The sequence below is a fragment of the Schistocerca americana genome, chromosome 9 (genome assembly GCF_021461395.2).
Source record: "Schistocerca americana isolate TAMUIC-IGC-003095 chromosome 9, iqSchAmer2.1, whole genome shotgun sequence".
Lineage (NCBI taxonomy): Eukaryota > Metazoa > Arthropoda > Insecta > Orthoptera > Acrididae > Schistocerca > Schistocerca americana.
In genome coordinates, this window is record NC_060127.1 from 9,760,028 (window position 1) to 9,781,186 (window position 21,159).

General features: G+C 41.5%; 2 protein-coding genes across 4 annotated transcripts in view; one reads left to right on the plus strand and one right to left on the minus strand.

The window, feature by feature from the left end:
• Nucleotides 1-21,159, minus strand: part of LOC124550907 (G patch domain-containing protein 2) — a 142,640-nt gene that overhangs the window by 120,266 nt on the left and 1,215 nt on the right. Inside the window, exons 2-3 of one of the 3 annotated variants that reach the window (XM_047125693.1) lie at nt 17,346-17,442; nt 13,967-14,131 (exon numbers count right to left, since the gene is read on the minus strand). The exons of 1 other annotated variant lie outside the window; for it this stretch is intronic. In XM_047125693.1, coding sequence (XP_046981649.1) covers nt 13,967-14,131; nt 17,346-17,421 — 241 coding nt within the window. In that variant the 5' untranslated portion in view covers nt 17,422-17,442. The remainder of the gene's footprint in view (nt 1-13,966; nt 14,132-17,345; nt 17,443-21,159) is intronic. One more of the 3 variants, XM_047125695.1, reaches the window with a different exon arrangement.
• Nucleotides 2,806-21,159, plus strand: part of LOC124550908 — a 78,717-nt gene continuing 60,363 nt past the window's right edge. Inside the window, exon 1 of the mRNA XM_047125697.1 lies at nt 2,806-2,937. The gene's annotated coding sequence lies outside the window, so the exon portion shown is untranslated. The remainder of the gene's footprint in view (nt 2,938-21,159) is intronic.

Consider the following 21,159-nt stretch of genomic DNA (forward strand, 5'->3'; position numbering starts at 1 on the left):
GCTACATCAAACCAGTATCTGGACTGAAGGCTACAACACCACCACCACCACCACCACCACCACCACCACCACCACCAACAACAACAACAACAACAACAACAACAACAAATAGGGCAATGGAGCCATCTCAGGCTGAGCAAAAAGTTCGCTACTGGTACTGGCGAGGAATAATAATATGTTTCTAAAATAAGTCACGAATTCAGTATTTGGTAGCGACTAAAAAGTATTTAAAATCTGTTGAAAGGACGTCAAGCGTCCACTTGTGGCCGTCAACAGTTCTATCTTTGATACAGCAATTTCGGTGTATACGCAAATATCAACCGCACGTAACTGTTGCCATGTTACGGTACAGGCAACGAGTATTTGAATTTGATCGCACTTTTCATACATGACATCATGAGTGCCATGGAGCAAAGTAATCAACTAGATGCAGTATTTCTTGGTTCCCGAAAAGCATCTTACTCAGTATCACACCTGCCCTTATTATAGAAAGTACGGTCATGTAGGGCATCAAGTGAAATTTGTGACTGGACTGAGGATTTACTGGTAGGGAGGGCGCAGCAAGGTATCTTTGATGCAGAGACATCGAGAGATGTAGGAGTTACTTCATGTGTGACCCAGAGAAACGTGATCGAACCCTTGCTGTTCATGTTATATGTTAATGACTTTCCAGGTAGTGTTAGTAGTTATACAAGACTTTTTTCGCACGATACGATGATACAGGGCGAAGAACTGTCTGAGAAAGCTGCACAAATATTCAGTCGGGCCTTGGTAAGATTTCAAAGTGATATAAATGGGGCAACTTGCTTCAAAAATTCAGAAGAGTAAAACTGCGCACTTCACAAAACGAAAAAACGTGGTATCCTATGATTATGCAGCAGAAGCTCGATTATCCGACCTTCGATTAACCGACTGCTCAGATTATTCGACCATCCGGCGCCTAACAGCGTGCAACCACTATCGATCGATTTTACTCAAGAAACCTACCATACCGTGGGGCTGTATTGCTGATAAGCCCCAAGGCACCCCTCTAATTCTGAACTTCTACAAGGTGACATAAAAGCTATGTTTTTCGCCCCGACCCCCTTTCCCCCAACCAATGGACAAGCGTGTTATTAGTTGGCTAAAACGACGTTACAGAAGGAAATATGTCAGCTTTGCTAGAGAAAACAATGAAACGCCTCAACACAAAAGACCCTCAAGAAAACTATTCTACAAAAAAATCGTCGCAGGAGGTTCGCCCGAGTATTAACAAGAGCAAGAACTTCCAGAAACTAATGAACAAGACACTGACATTTAATAACTGTTTAGTAAACTCTTCAGAATGATGTAAATCCTGCCGATGTAGAGGAATGGTTACCGCAAGTTGACTTCGCTGCTGTTATGGATCTGGTCATCGATCTTGTTTTACAATAGTAAAATGTTGAGCAAGAAAAGTCAGATGACGAAAAACGCGTACAAGGCGAAAAAAGCAGCCACTCTGCAGCAAAGGATGCGTTCGAAACTGTCCTCAAAAGTTTGGAATAGGACCCAACCGCTATAACTTTGGACATGTTGTGTGCAAAGAATTGGAGTGATCCAGCCACAAAATCAGGTTTAAGAAATCAAAACAAAAATTTTTTGCACATTTTCTTAAACAGACTTTCAATGTCTACAATTTTCTGTTTTACTTTCTCTTTGTTAGAAACATAATTTTTTTCTTAATTTTGAGCCCTATAAATGACATGGTTCCTTCTTCTCTGATTATCCGACCTTTACAGCGTTCAGACAATCCACGGTTCCCTAAACTGACTGTTAATCGATGTTCTGCTTTTTTTTTGTGGTTTTAGGGCGCACAACTTCAACGGTCATTAGCGCCCAGATGTTCTGCTGTAATATCAATGAGTCAGAGTTGGAATCGGTCAACTTATACAAACAGCTGTGCGTGGGGACTGGAACGATCACATAGCCTCAGTCGTAGTTGGTGCGGATGGCAGACTTCGGTTATTGGTAGATCACTGGAGAAACGCAACCAGTCTACAAAGGAGATTGCTTACAAATCACTCGTACGGCCCGTCGTAGAATATTGCTGAAGTTTGTGGGATCCATATACAGAGGACGACAGCAATAATTGTCACGAATTTATTTGATCCATGGGCGAGTGTCGCAGAGGGGATGAGGAAACAGAACTGGCACGCTTCAAGATACACGCCAATTATCCAGAGAAAGCCTACTCACAAGGGTTTAACAAGTGGCTTTAAATATTGGCTCTAGGAATATACTACAAGCTCCTATTATCGCTCACGTAGGGATCGCGAGAGCAGCGCACACGGAGGCATTTAAACATTCTTTCCGCACTCCATACATGGATGAGATGGGAAGGAGCCCTAATAACTGGTGCAGATGGCCTTGCCCTCGCTGTGCTCACTTCACACTGGTTTGCAGACCTTGGATGTCGTTTGAGATGAGTAGCATGAAAGCTGAACTTCAGTAGCAAACCACTGATAGCCAGAAACTGAATACGCCACCATTTAAACAATTTATAATTTACTCTGACCGTGGACTAATTTTTCAAAAATTCATAATTAAAAAAACTAGATGCGGAAACAAGTCAGTGAAGTGCGTGTATCGTGAAGTAGTTGGGTTTAGCGTGTTCAGTTCCTGGGCTTGGACCGTTCGCGACACGTTGGGCAACACCTGGTTCCCTCACGACCGTTAAAAACTTGACTACGAGACGCCGTCTGCGAACATCGCAGCTCGCCGCTGGATGCAGGGCTGAGCGGACAAAGAAGCGTGGGGTGGGGGTAGAAGGGGCCAGTAACCGGCATCCAAACACGGGGAGCACGCACCATTCTGCTATCAGAACTTCCGAATTTCGCCGACGATACGGTGACATGTATGTGAATTTTATCGATGCAAGGTCACTACAACCACCGTTCTTCACTGACTAATGTAAAGGTACGACATCTTACAAAATTTTGTCGTAGACAAGACTTCGTTGCAGCTGCCCTCTATGTGTGTGTGTGTGTGTGTGTGTGTGTGTGTGTGTCACATCGTCTGACAGTGCTATGTACAAAAGTCAAAGGCCGAAAAATTCACAATATCATTGCATATATGTAGTGACAGAACAGGTAAAAACCCAGTGATTTAAGGTGCAGTAAATGACAGGCGAACTAGCACAAGGGTGTAAAATACAATAAGAATAATAATATGCAGGCGCTTCTGGACACGTTTACCTGTCACTTCCTGTGGACACACGCAGAATTCGGATAACTTGTCAGTTCACGTAAACAGACCACGCTCCAACCATACGGTTACTCTCGTTTATTTCTGACAGACAGGTGTGGACTGCCCCCCCCCCCCCCTCCCAATTGTATTTTTTATAGTTAATAAGCGATGTATGTAGTACGTAATTTGCAACCAAACTAACTGTCCGAGTTATGTCAATTATATATTACATGCTTGCTGAATTTATCTGTTCGGCTATTTATAAACAAAAACCAGTCAAATATTAATCAATTGTTGTCTACAACGGACTGCTCATGAACCCAGTGCTTGATTTGTAAAAATACAGGTGCCGGTACTGTAAACTTCCCGGGGCAGGGATTGAAATTTAGACTTCTTAAAACGTCATTTTAGCGCTTTTCAGCGGGTAGCGTCAAATCCATCACTGCATAAACCAGTCACAACAGCAGGGTTCACAATTTTGTGATACTGGACGTATATTACAGTGGAATATTCATTTTGCATTCACATTTATTTGTTGGCTTCGTAAAATCATAAACTGTCACCTTCTAATCTAATTGAGATGAAGATCCACACGAGGTTTCCCAAACTGTGCTTCGAAAAACACCAGGTTCCGAGGGAAGAGAATAAATGCTCCGCAAAAAACTATTAATAAAATGTTTTTCTTCAATATGACAATACTATTTTTTTATATAATTTTATTGTGTTATCAGTTGTGATCTAAAACTGAAGCTATAACTGAGTGAAACAAATTTTTCTCGTTTTTTTCCATTTCATTAACCTTCAAAATAAATAATGTGTTCAGTTACAGTACCAGGATCGCAAAGAGTTCCATTGAAGGAAATGTCTAGGAACCCCTGGTCTGCATCACACATCATCCATGCAGGTTTTAGCTGTGGTAGTGTTGGTAGATTAAATCAAACACTGGAACGTACAGGGCTGGAGAAACACAATATGGAAAGGAACGAGTGCTACTCACAACACAGGAAGGCAGTCATGGACAGTCACAGCGAAAAGAATGCTAGAAATGTTCCTCTTTCAAACTACATACAACCTTCACCAGAAGCGGAAAAAACAACTGACACACACATGGTCACTGACATCTCCAGGTACTGAGGCCCAACTGCCAATCCTGGAGTGACAATGGCCATGTAGTGTGTGTGTGTGTGTGTGTGTGTGTGTGTGTGTGTGTGTGTGTGGGGGGGGGGGGGGGGGGGGGTTCAAATTCATGACCATCATACACATAGGAAAATTAGAATTGCTACGGGGTGTCACTAATGGCTGAAGGAAAAGCAACTGTATTTGCACACCAATTTCTTACCAGAACTAAAGGTTCTTCCTACATGCCATAATAATTTGCAAATGGATGATGGTACATTTTATTTGATGCTTCTATTGCTATTTTCTCCCCTGGTCGAGAAGAAAGAAAAGGTCCTACTGTTACGACACTGATCATCTCACCCACTTCACAGACCATAAAAAATAACTAAAACTTAATTCTTTCTTGCGACTGGAAGATGTTATAAAGACTTCAGATTTCCTACAAAATCACCTTCCAATAAATGTTTCTAATACTATTACTGAGCGATGTAGTACAGTCATTGGCATGCATAACCCTAATTCGGGAGGTCTGTCCAGCCATCTAGATTTGTATTTTTGTAATTTTCCAAAGTCACTTAAGGCGAATGCCAGAACAATTCCTTTGGAAAGAAGATGTCGGACTTCTTCCCCTTGCATCTGAATTTGTGATCCACCAGTCACAACATCCTTGTGACCAGGACATTAAAATCTTTTCTCTTTCCGTTCTTCCCCAGTATTGTTTATTTCGGAAATCACAGCCAAGTTCTATTTCTTTCAGTTTTTCTGTAAATTTTTCATACAGTCCCATTCAGTTCTCCTAGCAACTGAGATAATTTCTGCAATTATCTTGGCACAGGTAAGGTTTATTGCAGTGCAATTTCAAATAATTAAATTTTGTGCACGTTTTTCTGTTGAACACATGTAATCTCATGTTTTGTAGGTGTAAATTTACTCTGTCTGTAGCACAATAGTTGCTCAGTGAACAGCCAGCTATACAGCTCATTAAAACACCAGCGTCAGAAGGTTAGCATGCAGCATATCTAGGGTTCTATCTGCTTTTATAGTTTACTTCTTCAGTTAGTCTTGCTAGGTTGTGTGGACGCTGTATACGGATGCAGCCATGCGGTTTGCTAACAGCTGAATACAATTTTGGCTGTGGTCAGTCACCTTCAGCCTACTGTCTCAGGATGCAGTGGAGGTGGAGAATCTGGCTCGTCATGGGGGACACATCAGGTGTCACTTGTTTTGCCCACATGCTCTGCTTCTGAGGCACCTCCTAGTATACCCGATACAGTGGATCCGTCCTCACAGCAGAGTGAGTGGCAGGTAGTAATGCGTTCGTATTGCTCGAAGCTGAGGACCAATATGGAGACTGGCCACTTGGCCTTGTCCATTCACCTCTTGTGAGTAGGCAGGTGGACACTCCCTAAACAGAGTTTGAGCAGGTACATGGGAGGGGGGGGGGGGGAGGTGCGTTATGGGGCCCCTTAAGCAGATAGCGTTCAGAGCTGGAAGGAAAGCCAATGTTCAATGAGTACATCTGCCGAGGGGCCTCATTCGAGATGTGGATGCAGCCCCGCCTGCGGCTACTGGGCGTGCAGGCTGCAGTTGTCTGCAAGTTGTGGCTCATGTCAGCACCAATGGAGCCTGTCACATGGGTTCTGAGGTCCTCCTCAGTTCATACACGTGGCTGGCAGAGGTGGTAAAGATCACTGACCTCACTTGCTGGGTGCAAGCAGCGCTCACAATTTGCATTGTTGTTCCGAGAGTGAATCAGGGTCCTTTGGTTTGGAGCCGAGTGGAGGGTCTCAAAGAAAGACTTCGTCGACTCTGTGATTGTCTTGGCTGCATACTTTTAGACCTGCATTATGATGTGGGGATTTGTAGGACTTCTCTTGATAGGTCAGGGGTGTATTACCCAAAGGAAGCAACTACTCGGGTAGCAGAGTATGTGTCTAGTGCACACGAGGGCTTTTTAGACTAGACAGTAGTTTGATATGCGGTGATGAACACTCACCAGTCAATACAATATGCAGCAAGGGAAGTCACAGCGTGTTCAGAGTAAAGACACGCTGACTGTCAAAATTTTATCAGTAACCGTCTAAGTAGTCATAATAAAGTTAACAAATTCGCTGCCCTGAAGGAAAGTTCTCATACTCAAATTATTCTTAGGACTGGGCGCTGGCTGAGACGCAAAGTAGAAAGCTTCGAGAGATTTACTGACAAGGGAACCTCCCCATCGCACCCCCCTCAGATTTAGTTATAAGTTGGCACAGTGGATAGGCCTTGAAAAACTGAACACAGATCAATCGAGAAAACAGGAAGAAGTTGTGTGGAACCGTGAAAAAAATAAGCAAAATATACAAACTGAGTAGTCCATGCACAAGATAGGCCACATCAAGGAAAGTGTCAGCACAGGAGCGCCGTGGTCCCGTGGTTAGCGTGAGTAGCTGCAGAACGAGAGGTCCTTGGTTCAAGTCTTCCCTCGACTGAAAATTTTACTTTCTTTATTTCCGCAAAGTTATGATCTGTCCGTCCGTTCATTGACGTCTCTGTTCACTGCAATAAGTTTAGTGTCTCTGTTTTGCGACCACACCGCAAAACCGTGCGATTAGTAGACGAAAGGACGTGCCTCTCCAATGGGAACCGAAAACATTTGATCGCAAAGTCATAGGTCAACCGATTCCTCCACACGAAAACACATCTGATATATTCTATACGACACTGGTGACGGCATGTGCGTCACATGACAGGAATATGTTGTCGACCCACGTAACTTGTACACTTAGCGAATGGGTAAAAAGATTCTTCTACCTTGCCCGATTTAGGTTTTCTTGTGGATGTGATAATCAGTCCCAAAAAAGTGATGAAAACATAAGAGTTTGTCACATAAACTGAAAATAAAAAATTAAACTTTTCACTCGAGGGAAGTCTTGAACCTAGGATCTCTCGTTCCATAGCTGCTCTCGCTAACCACGGGACCACGGCGCTCCTTGGCTCCCAGTGTCCTTGATGTTGCCTATCTTCGCATGGACTACTCAGTTTGTATATTTTAGTAATTTTTTTCATAGTTCCACACAACTTCTTCCTGTTTTCTCGATTGATCTGTGTTCAGTTTTTCAAGGCCTATCCACTGTGCCAACTAACTAAATCTGAGGGGGGGTGCGATGGCGAGGTTCCCTTGTGAGTCAAGGAACATAAGTCACAAAGACAGATTATAAATCATAGCAGCGGAGTGTTCATTACAGCTGACAAAAATATTGTCTCTAGTGAGGGCGAAGTTGAGTGTGACAGTGAAGTTATCTGATCACGTGTAACAGGCGTAGGTGAAACCAAGTTAACTGTTGGATGCTTTCACTAGTCATCCAATTCAGCTGTGACAGTTCTAGTCATTCATTCAAAGAAAGTTTATGGTCAGTAGCAAGTAAATAATCAGATCATGCAATACTAGCTGGAGGCAACCTTAATCTACCGAGTATTGACTGGGATGGCTATGGATTCATTACGGGGGGTACAGACAGACGACAGTCGTGTGAAATACTTTTGAACACATTCTCTGAGAACTGTCTTGGGCAGCTTGCTCGGCAGCCCACATGCGGCAGAAATATCTTAGACCTTACAGCTACAAACAGACTGCACCTTATCAACAATGTCTGTATATAAACGAGGATTTGCAATCATGATATCATTATAACGACTACTGTTCCGAAAGTTAATAAATCAGTCAAGAAGGATAGAACAGATAAGCAATTGTTAGCATCTCACTTAGACAGTGCACTGACATCACTTAGTTCCAATAAGATGGATGCAAAGGAATTATAGGCAAATTTAAGTAGACTGTAAATCGTGGTCTGAAGTCGTGCCTAGTAAGTGGTTAAAAGACAGGGAAGACCCACCATGGTTTAATAACCAAATTCTGAAGATCCTGAGGGTTGGTTGGTTGGTTGGTTTGGGGAAGGAGACCAGACAGCGAGGTCATCGGTCTCATCCGATTTGGGAAGGACAGGGAAGGAAGTCGGCCGTGCCCTTTGAAAGGAACCCTCCCGGCATTTGCCTGGAGCGATTTAGGGAAATCACGGAAAACCTAAATCAGTATGGCCGGACGCGGGATTGAACCGTCGTCCTCCCGAATGCGAGTCCAATGTCTAACCACTGCGCCACCTCGCTCGGTAGATCCTGAGGAAGCAAAGGCTGCTGCATTCACAGTTCAGAAGAGAATGCACAAATGACGACAAGCAAATGTTAGAACAGATTCATTGGTCTGTGAAGACCTGTGCGCGAAGCATACAGCTACCATCATCACACCTTAGCAATAGATCTGCCAGAGAACCCTAGAAAATTCTGGTCCTACGCAAGATTGCTAATAGGGACGAAGGCTTCCATCCAGTCACTTGCTGACCAGTCTGGTGTGGCAGATGAAGATAGTAAAACAAACCCCAAAATTTTAAATTTCCTGTTCAAGAAATCGTTCACAGAGGAGAATTATACAAACACACCAGGGATACCTGAAGTCATTTTGATTTCCAAAATAAGATGCTGTCCCTCTCCTCAGTATATCCATTGTGGATGACAAACTGAAACTGTGGCGTAAATAGGTAATTCATACGGGTTGAATTTGCAACCAGTCACTTTTTAAATTTTTGATATAATTTGTTTTCTGTACCATTAACCTGTTTTTGAGCTACTGCAGGCTCCATATCAGATGGGGATGTTACAGGAACATTATCTGGACCATGTGCAGTCAAGACACTGTGGTTGTGGTGCTAGAGGAAATAGAAATAGAAGGAAGCAAAGGCTGCTGCATTCACAGTTCAGAAGAGAATGCACAAATGACGACAAGCAAATGTTAGAACAGATTCATTGGTCTGTGAAGACCTGTGCGCGAAGCATACAGCTACCATCATCACACCTTAGCAATAGATCTGCCAGAGAACCCTAGAAAATTCTGGTCCTACGCAAGATTGCTAATAGGGACGAAGGCTTCCATCCAGTCACTTGCTGACCAGTCTGGTGTGGCAGATGAAGATAGTAAAACAAACCCCAAAATTTTAAATTTCCTGTTCAAGAAATCGTTCACAGAGGAGAATTATACAAACACACCAGGGATACCTGAAGTCATTTTGATTTCCAAAATAAGATGCTGTCCCTCTCCTCAGTATATCCATTGTGGATGACAAACTGAAACTGTGGCGTAAATAGGTAATTCATACGGGTTGAATTTGCAACCAGTCACTTTTTAAATTTTTGATATAATTTGTTTTCTGTACCATTAACCTGTTTTTGAGCTACTGCAGGCTCCATATCAGATGGGGATGTTACAGGAACATTATCTGGACCATGTGCAGTCAAGACACTGTGGTTGTGGTGCTAGAGGAAATAGAAATTTAGTCATCGGTAACAAAACATTTATGGGACAAAAATTTTGTTACTGTAAGTAACCAAAACTTAACAATGGAAACTCCAAGTTGTAATATCAACAATGAAGGAAAAGACAGATGGCTATAGAAGCTGAAAGCTTATGAATAAGTGTCCTAATTGTGCCTGTCTGCAACTTAATGTGTCATCTTTATGGTAAGTAGCAATCCCTCTTTTCCTACAAAACTTAACAACCTTTTTTTTTTTGTTACTATAAGTACCCAAAACCAAAGTTCAATTATCGCCACCAGCACCAGTATCACAGTGTCTACCTGCACATGGTCTAGATAACGTCCCTGTAACACCCCTAGCTGATGATGAGCATGCAGTGCCTAAAAAATTGGTTAATGGTACAGAAAATAAATCATATGAAAAATCTGGAAAAAGTAACAGGTTGCATGTTTATACCCAAATAAATCACCAGTGAGGTGTTGGATTCTGCATGTCAAGAAAACTACCCTACTATCCATTTGGATACTTAATAACTGCAGTTTTTGTGTCCTTTGAGTCTTCCATAGTGTAACTGCATTAATAAAACCTTCTCAGTTTTGTAATAATATCAAACTGAATACTATTCAAGCTTTTGACATTTGTCACTGCCACTGTTTATAGCTACTGGAAGCTTCGCAATTTTTATTAAATTTGATGCAGCCAGAAAATGGAACTTTTTAATTCAATTGTGAACTCTGTTTACTAAATGGTGAGGCTGAATTGAAATTGCTCCCCTATAGAGGGTTGATGTGTGGAACACAGAAACATGTAACAGGAAACAGCAATCATACTAGCTCTCAAATAGTAGCTCTTTTTCTAGCAAGTCACACGCACAACCAGACTAACATCCAAATGCAGACTCCAGTGTTTGTGGGAGTGTGGTCTTGGATGTCTGGGTGGTTGTGCATGTGAATGTGTGTACTTTTGCAAGAAAAAGAGCTACTGTTTGAAAGCTACTGCAAATGCTATTTCCTGTTTCATGTTTCTGTGCTGCACACATCATCAATCTGCTGTATGTGAACAGTTGCCTTTCCCTTATTTTATGTAATGCTCCATCCAGGAGTTTCCAGTATTATTAAACCAGAAATTCAAGTACTTACTACTACCTTCATAATCTCTCAGGTAAAGAGAGTCCATTAAGCTTCACCTGAGTGCTTAAAAAAAAGTCCACGCTGACTTGAAGGAGTGTGTCGTTTTATTTAGTGTAAAGCCAACACGTATGACGAATGTCTTTCAGAATATTCTAAGATAAACTAATAACAATTGCGAGGTTTTCAACTTATGTTAATTAGCCTCATTGTCTTTCAGTAAATAAGTGTTGTTCTCTGATGTTCCAGTGACGTATGACAAAGAGGAGTTGCAGGACAGACCAATTAAAAAATATATTCACTGCGTAGAATTGCAGAGGGAATCTTTAGATTTGCATGCTGCTTGCACCCCTGAGACAAATGAAGAGTGTAACAATGCTATTTTTTAGTGATCTTTACACAGCACTATCCTCAATGTTTCCTTGAAACAGTACATCTCTTTATTTAAATTCCTTCTTAAAAACTCATTGCTTCTCTACTGCTACATTTCACTGGTATTATACGTTCATGCTGAAGTATCTCAAATATGTATGGTTATGACACTGTGGCTGTCTTCTATTTCCCTGTATGTATGGCACACCACAATATCTTTTTACTTCTCTTCCTAATTCTCATGTTTATAACCAAGAAACTTCCAACTTAAAAGAAGCTGACAAACCACATACAATGACTTAATTCATGTCTCTATCAGTTGTTGTTAATACTCGAGAGTATTAGTCATTTTCTGACAGGGACATGATCAACTGCTCTAACTTTGTCATTTAATTTGACATTTAATACTGTTTAGTGGATCCATTCTGATGAAGTATACCTAGTTCTTGTTTAGAAGTTTCGTATTCAAATATAAATATTTACTCTCTCCTTGAGTGACTAAACACAAGTACTGTACAATATGTGTGTGACAAACTGCAACATCGGAAGTCCACTGAAGTGGTACACTCTCTGGTACAATATGCACTGACAAATGTCAGAGCATCAAAAAATGTCTCCATAAAAAACTTTCTTCCAAGAGTGCAAGTCCAGAAAAGTAAATGAGACCGCTTCTGTGAATTCTAGAGGGTAGAAGAAAGTTGCTGGTGGGAGTGGAGCTGTGCATACGTCTCAGTCTCTCAGTCAGCAGAGCATTTGCCTGCAAAAGCAAGTCCCAGGTTCGAGTCTAGCGAGGGGAGGTCCCACGGAATGGGGTCGAAACCATCTGCACTGTGTGTAACCCAGAGGGCACTCATTTGTGAGTAACCAACAAAAAAGAATTTCATGTAAGGCTCAAAAGATTTAAAAATAACAGTGTAATCATGAGAGGTTGCATACTGTAGTGTTTCACTTACATTCCTTCCCTTGTAAATCTAGAACGGGGCCACGGTACATTGCCTCTATGGGACACAACTTGGCAACATGTCAGTTTTTTATAGTCAATGGGAGGATAGTTTTAGATGTATTTCGAGTGCCAAAAATGGAAGCAGTCAACGTTCTCCTAAGGCTGTTCACATTTTACTTCAATTTTTGCCAGAAAACCTTTGAATACTTGTTTGAAAAGAAGAATGTCATGATAGAATAATTTGTCGTGTAACCTTAAGTCCAATGAATTGCTCGTAGAGAAGATCCAACGCAGAGCAGCATGACTAGTCACTGGATCACTTACTAAATGTGACAGTTTTACAAATGGGCTCGATAAACACCAGTGGCAGATGTCACAAGAGAGGAGTACTGAAGCACAGAGAGTTTGCAGTTGAGAATCCGAGAGGGTATGTTCCGAGAAGAGTTCGGTAACATAGTAGCTTCTCCCACACACATCTCGGGAAATGACCACGACAAGAAAATCAGAGAAATTACAGCTGAAACGGATGTTTACCAACAATCATTCTGCCTATACTCCACTTGCAAATCGAACAGGGAAAGAGGAGAAAACTGGTGGTATTACAAGTACCTTCCATCACACACCACAAGGTAGCTTGCGGAGTGTAGGCATGGGTGCAGGTGTAGTACGTCATAAGGTAAAATGCTACTTCACGATAAGAGCTAAGCATACTGTCAGAACAGTGTATATCATCACTCTTTATAACAACTGCACGTGCGCTGATGCAAGTCGAAAGATGCACTGTTGTTGAAAAAGTGTTTTAAGAAGCCACATCGCAATAAAATTACAGTCTTACGACATTCAGAGCAATATGCACTTACAGTCGTTCCAGTTCTTGTTATACTTGTATACAAGTAACTTGACTTGTGTGTGGCAACAAATTCCTAATTCTCACATGACATTAATTAGTTTTAAATGTGACAGCACACTTCATTGCTGTACATTGGCATTTGGAAATGATCATGGGCCAAAATTCACTAGTTACGAGCAAAAAAATTTTGAAGCAAAATTTTCAGTTTGTTGCAGTACACTCAACAATTATGGTTCCAACCTTCAGTCAATATTCTGATGTCTCACATATTTGGGGGGGGGGGGAGTAAATAACAAAAAAAAAAACTAGCTTGTTAAAATCCTAGCACCTCTCACGACACAAATTGTTTTTTCAGAAGGAACAACATAAAATCCTATTGCAATCATCAATTACTTATATCCACTGATTTCCAGGAAGACTGTATTTGTTCAGATGGTGAAGGTGATCCTAAACTATACGTCAATGACTCGACCCCTGTACATTGCAGTATCTTGTAAACCATACCCCTCCATAACAGGAATCGACAGGTTATTGTTACTATTATTATTATTATTTTGGTAGAAATTATTTAGTTGTCATTGAAAGTTATGTTCACTCAATTAGCCAACCGTGAAATTTTTTCCAAAGAAATTGTTGTCGCTGCCTTTTTTTTCTGACAAAACAAATTATAAAAAAACTTGAATGCAGGACTTATTTCTCCATTGTTGGCTGAAGCTGCTGTATCTGTAGTTACATAGGAATATTTTCCAGGCAATAATGATAAATATTTATAAAATTTGCAGACCAAGCAGCAATAAAAACTGCCGAGTTAAAAAAAAGGCGTCTCGGCTGAACTGTTTACTGTACTATTAATCCACAGCTTTCTCATGTTGACAGGCGAGTGGCTCCACACGTCTGGTGTCAACATTATAATGTATTTTGAAGGAAGTGAAACAAAAATATGTCACTATGCAGGAATACACCAGTAGATTCCTAACAACAAAGACAGGCAGGTGTACTCACGAAGGCTGCCTGTCGACCTCGCCCTCCGCCTCAGGCCCCACCGACGCCTCACGGACGATGCGCGCGACGATTCTTCCAGTGCCGTGCTTAGGTCCTGCACCAAAGCTTCCATTTTCATATGGAGGTCACTTTCCTGAACACGCTCCATTGGCAGCCAGTCTGTGCCTATCATGAGACATGATGGAATGAGTGAACCTTACAAACCGAATGTTAAAACCTACCCTATGTACATCACTGAGGATTTTGCACCAGGAGAAGGCATTAAGGGTCATACACTAAATGAAGCACAGTGTGTAAAATTCCACAGGGTCTGACAGGGTAACACACACACACACACACACACACACACACACACACACAAACAAAGATGATGTGACTTACCAAATGAAAGTGCTGGCAGGTCGATAGACAGACAGACAAACACAAACATACACACAAAATTCAAGCTTTCACAACCAACGGTTCCTTCATCAGGAAAGAGGGAAGGAGAGGGAAAGACGAAAGGATGTGGGTTTTAAGGGAGAGGGTAAGGAGTCATTCCAATCCCGGGAGCGGAAAGACTTACCTTAGGGGGAAAAAAGGACAGGTATACACTCGCGCGGGCGCGGGCGCGCGCGCACACACACACACACACACACACACACACACACACACACACACACACACACACACACATCCATCCGCACATACACAGACACAAGCAGACATTTGTAAAGGCAAAGAGTTTGGGCAGAGATGTCAGTCAAGGTGGAAGTACAGAGGCAAAGATGATGTTGAAAGACAGGTGAGGTATGAGCGGCGGCAAATTGAAATTAGCGGAGATTGAGGCCTCGCGGATAACGAGAAGAGAGGATATACTGAAGGGCAAGTTCCCATCTCCAGAGTTCTGACAGGTTGGTGTTAGTGGGAAGTATCCAGATAACCCGGACGGTGTAACACTGTGCCAAGATGTGCTGGCCGTGCACCAAGGCATGTTTAGCCAAAGGGTGATCCTCATTACCAACAAACACTGTCTGCCTGTGTCCATTCATGCGAATGGACAGTTTGTTGCTGGTCATTCCCACATAGAAAGCTTCACAGTGTAGGCAGGTCAGTTGGTAAATCACGTGGGTTCTTTCACACGTGGCTCTGCCTTTGATCATGTACACCTTCCGGGTTGCAGGACTGGAGTAAGTGGTGGTGGGAGGGTGCATGGGACAGGTTTTACACCAGGGGCGGTTACAAGGGTAGGAGTCAGAGGGTAGGGAAGGTGGTTTGGGGATTTCATAGGGATGAACTAAGAGGTTACGGAGGTTAGGTGGACGGCGGAAAGACACTCTTGGTGGACTGGGGAGGACTTGGTGGAGTGGGGAGGATTTCATGAAGGATGGAAATGAGATCCAGTTCACAAACAGTTCCTTTCACCTATTAAACAACCATTTCGGCTAGTTCTAATAACTTTCACTTTATTTCCATTTCCATTTTTCCCACATCACTGATCATTTTTAGCTGCTTCCCACAGGTTTTAACGTCATTATTTCTTCGTCAGACAATTGTTAGCCTCATTTTCATAATCTGCCACCACAAAACCACTCCTTTTAATACATTTACACGCAGTTTTTTCGAAATTTTCCCGAATTTCTCCACCCTTTAACGTGTTTTGGCGGCAACACAACCACCTAACCTTTGTGCACATCGTTGTCTACCAACCCAAGTTCACCACAGGGTCTGCTTGTGTCTGTGTATGTGCGGATGGATATATATATATCTGTGTGTGTGTGTGTGTGTGTGTGTGTGTGTGTGTGTGTGTGTGTGTGTGTGTACCTGTCTTTTTCCCCCTAAGGTAAGTCTTTCCGCTCCCGGGATTGGAGTGACTCCTTACCCTCTCCCTTAAAACCCACATCCTTTCGTCTTTCCCTCTCCTTCCCTCTTTCCTCATGAAGCAACCGTTGGTTGCGAAAGCTTGAATTTTGTGTGTATGTATGTGTGTCTATCGACCTGCCAGTGCTTTCGTTTGGTAAGTCAAATCATCTTTGTTTTTAGATATATTTTTCCCACGTGGAATGTTTCCCTCTATTTTATATATAAAATAGAGGGAAACATTCCACGTGGGAAAAATAAATCTAAAAACAAAGATGATGTGACTTACCAAATGAAAGTGCTGGCAGGTCGACAGACACACAAACATACACACAAAATTCAAGCTTTCGCAACAAACTGTTGCCTCATCAGGGAAGAGGGAAGGAGAGGGAAAGACGAAAGGATGTGGGTTTTAAGGGAGAGGGTAAGGAGTCATTCCAATCCCGGGAGTGGAAAGACACTCACACACACACACACACATATCCCATATATGTGTGTGTGTGCGCGCGCGCGAGTGTATACCCATCCTTTTTTCCCCCCTAAGGTAAGTCTTTCCGCTCCCAGGATTGGAATGACTCCTTACCCTCTCCCTTAAAACCCACATCCTTTCGTCTTTCCCTCTCCTTCCCTCTTTCCTGATGAGGCAACAGTCTGTTGCGAAAGCTTGAATTTTGTGTGTATGTTTGTGTGTCTGTCGACCTGCCAGCACTTTCATTTGGTAAGTCACATCATCTTTGTTTTTTTATATAACACAAAACCAGTTCCTTGTATCGCGTATTTTCACAGCACTTTGTCTTATGAAATTATCTTCTGGGGCAGCACACCTGAGGTAAATACAGTGTTTGTTGAGCAGAAGCGAGCAGTATGGATATTAGAGAAAGTATATAGCAATAAATGTTGCAGAAATCATTTTAAGAATCTTGGAATTGCTACACTCTCTTCCCAATACATTTATTCCTTATTCGTTTTCCTTGCTGATAATAAAAACCAGTTTCAACTGATCTGCATATACAGTCACTATAAAAGACACAAAAATAATTTTCATGCAGACTATGCCTCCTTGTCCAGGATTCAGAACAGAACTGTGTATGATACTCCGGGGTAAGGTAGTCAGTAACATCCTGTCTAATATTAAAGCATGAAACTGGGAATCCCTACCAATTCAAAATAAAATTAAAAACATTTCTCATAACCCACTCTGTAGACATTATGTGAATATCCAGATCCAGGGACACATGGCGAGTAGCAATGTTTATAATGAAGTGTATGACAAGTCGTAATGTGCTATAAACAGGACACATCATCCATAGGTGTAAAATTACTTTCTTTCAAAAATATCATCATAATGAAGTAAATATTAAGCCCCTGATAGCAGCTAAACAGCAGCTACATAATAAAACTGACAAAGCAGCACCTTTCTTCACAGTAGTGGCTTGCTTACTAAATTTCTTTATTAAGTTTAATTGGTAAAAGTGTGAATAGCATTAAGCAATGTAGTGCTGCTTTATTCTTAATACAGCAGGGCGGATTAGGTACTTACAATGTGTTTGTCTGTTACTTTGTACCTCGCTCCCCATCTCTGAAGGATCTCCTTGTTCATGGGATCCAGAGAACATGATGGGTGGGTGGATGGATGACTGAAATCAGTCAATAGAATGTCTTATAATACTGATCCAAACACAACAGTGGTGTTCTCACGCTCCTTCTCTGTACACAATTGATCTAATTACCTCATCAACATGTGACTCAGCATAATAAGCCAAATATGGAATACTATGTGCACAAAGCTAGTAGAGAAAATCCTGCAGTGCAGAGTCTGAACATAGTTCCCATACGATTGGACACCCATATAGTAAATAGTTGTCCATCTACACTGGGTCAAGTTATGGAAGTCTAATCATAACCACCCTGTATAATGACATGCAGTATGTTTTTGTTGGAATATCTTCCAAATGAAGTGTGAGGCAGACAACTGGGGTCACCATAAGCGTCCGATGCCACCCGTCAGCGTTGACCCGTGACATAAGTCTGTTGTGATGTGTGACATCATGACGGCGCCAAGTTCAATTTGTGTGTCGCGTGTTTGTAGATGTCTTCTTGTGCTGTTGGTGGTGCTCACTGGTGGGGTGTTTGTAGGTTGCGGGAAAGGTTTTGTTGTTGGTTTAGTGTGCGCTTGTGATGTGTTTGTAGGTGGTAAGTCGTTGAGGTTTGGTGGTGCTCTCAAGTGGGGTTTGTGGGTTGTGTGGTGTGTGTCATATAGCATTCATTTGATTTGTTGACGTTGTCGGTTGTTGTGGTTATAAGTGAAGATTAGTGGCATATTGTGGAATGAGTCGATGGTTTAATTTTCTGTTTTTTCTATGGTAATTTAGTGTTGTATGTGGTTTGTCGTGTTTGAATTTTCCAGATTACTTATTTTATGTTGTTGTTAGGAATGGATATGACTGATAAAGTGAACAGTTTTCGGCTGTGGGGTATGATGGGCGACACTGCTATGTCGTTCATCAAATTTTTGCAGCTTTTTGGATTACTGGCTGAGCTGGTGAAGTGCTCTGTATGTGGCAAGTAAATGAAGTTAACGAAAGCTCCGGCATCTCAGACCAGGGATGACTATATGTAGAGGTGCTGGCGTGACAACGTTTGGGTCTCCATTCGCCGGGGTTCGAGAAGTCCAGGTTGGGCATGCGTGAAATTGTGTTGATGAGTTACCATTTTTGTTATCAGTCCTCACACAGTTTTTGCGCGCATGAGGGTGAGAGTGAGTGAACGGTCCTTGATTAGTATTCTTTTTGTTGGGAGGTTTGTTCAGAATACATTAAATACAGGTGTAAGTTGGGTGGGCCTGGAGTAAAGGTTGAGACTGATGAGTCACAGTTTGGCAGGAGGCAGCATGGGAGGGGTAAGCCTGTGGTTGGTTTATGGGTGTGGGGGGCTGGTTCTTCTGAGTGTGTGTTTAGGGTTGTGGAAAATCGTACAAAGAGGTTATGTAGAACAGGGGAGTACTACAGTTTCTGATGGGTTTGCGTCTTATAGTGGGTTGGGTTGGGAGGGTTACAATCATTTAGTTATTAATCACAGTGTGAAGTTCAAGAATTATGAGAGTGGGGCCTGTACAAATACTATAGAGGGGTTTTGGGTGGCTGTTAATTCTGTTAATAGGGAGGGGGAAGAGGCACTCTTCCAACCTTCAGGCTCATTTAGATGAGTACTGTTGGCGGACCAGCATCCCTGACGGGTACTGTATTTTTAGGGTTTTCTTTAGGGCTGTTAGTAAGATGTACAGGCCCAGGGTTGTGGGTTGGTGAGGTTTTGGGATTGTGGTGTCCAATCTAGTAGGCAGCGATGGAGCTTTCATTTGGTGAATTTTCATTTCTTTTGTTCATGTTTTTATCTGGTTAGATGAGTTGTGGATCACGTGTCGGGGGAAAGGGGGGGGGGGGGGGGGTTGCTGGTATTGGTGAGTTGGTTTTGTGTGTTGTTGTTGACCCTGTGAGGTCAAGAGAAGTGTTCGATTTCAGATTTGGTGTTTTCTTGTGGTTTTTGAGGTAGTGATGATTGCGGAAGTGCTTGTAGGTTTTGGTGTTTATGAATTGGTATCGGTACTTTCCGTTGACCTATATACATCAAGGGAAGTGTTCAGCTTCAGATTTGGTGTTTTCTTGTGGTTTTTGAGGTAGTGACGATTATGGAAGTGGTTGTAGGTTTTGGGGTTTATGAATTGATATTGGTACTTTCTGTTGACCTATACACATCAAGGGAAGTGTTCGATTCCATTAGATATTGTTTCTAGTTGATTTCGCGAATGTTGTCTTCAGTTTATTTTACCGGTTTTGTCGTTTGGTTTAGTGGCGTGTGTTTGCTGTTAGTTTGTCCCCACCCAAAAACCCCCAATTTCCCTCACTTGTCCCGTTAGTTTCATTATATTATAGGAGGAATATGTGTTTGATGGTTTTTTGATCTATTTTCGTGTTTGTTGTCATAGTCGCGATATGGAAGTTGTTGTGAATGGTCATTTCCGCCATATTGATGATGTCATTGGTCAAAGCAGACAGATGGAATTTGACATTTCTGTTAACCCAACAGTTGGCTACATCCAACAAAATAAACACCCATGGAAACATTATTTGATGCAGGTATTAGGTAAATTTGTAATTTCTCATAGCGCATTTCATCCAAATTGTGTTCTCATTGGGACAACATATAATTGCATTCACAATTCTGACACTTTGTTTCTCTTATAACAGGTTTGTATATGTTCAGTGCAGTCTTCTTTCATTAATCAGGATATACTTTCATAGTAACTGATTAGTAATGAAAATATCTTTGCAAGTAACAACTTCAGTGTCCAACATTCAAAATGTGCAACTGTTTCCATTAATAAAAATCAAGAATGGCAGCATGATCTCCTCACATTGCCTTGAAGATTGAAAAAGTTATTTTGGTAAAACTTTTCAATTATATGTGATTTACGTAAACAAATTTTACTGGTCAACTGTTGACAATAGAGAATCCTCTACTGCCAACTTTTATAAAATATACTAGGCCTAACAATGAATTATGACTCGTGCTAATCTACTTATTGATTATTTTATACATGTACATCACGGTAAAAGCAGCTACTTTGAAAGCAAGCCACTGGTCTTCCTATAACATTATTCAGTTTCTGTTTTGATCCACTGCTACAAACAAAGTGTTCATGGAAATTTAATGGTTTAAAAAACTACTACATACTGAAGAAGTTAATAACTTGTGCAATATGAATATTAGTGTTAACAGCAATTGCATCCCAAAGTCCAACTATATTAGTACATTGTAAAAGGATTGACTTGTAAGATACTATTTTACTTTATTTTTCCAGATCTGTAGATTTTTAACCCTGCCTCTGATGTCTACCAGCAACCTGTTACAGATGTTTGCATTAGAATATAAGTTCCATACTCAATACTAGGCATTGTATGCATGGAAATTATTTTCACTTCTAGTATTCTGATCATCAGTTTTACAGTTCATATTAAATTCACTAACAAAAAATGCCATTGGGGAGTTCACATATCAACATGTGAGTGTAAGGATACCCCAAGTCCATCAAATTACTTAGTTACATATTTCGAGGATCATTTTGCATAATAGATCATAATGATGGTTTCTGCTAAATGTTCAGTTACGCAGCTTAAATAATAACTTACAATCTGCTTCTGTAAAATAAACACTTTTCTGAGATTAACTGAATTACCCCAGATGATAATGCCATAGGGCAATACTAAGTTCAACTACCCTAATCTCATCTACAGGTAAACAGAGTGAGAGGGATTTGCAAGTGCAAAGCAGGGTGCGTTTTCACCATAAGTTATCTG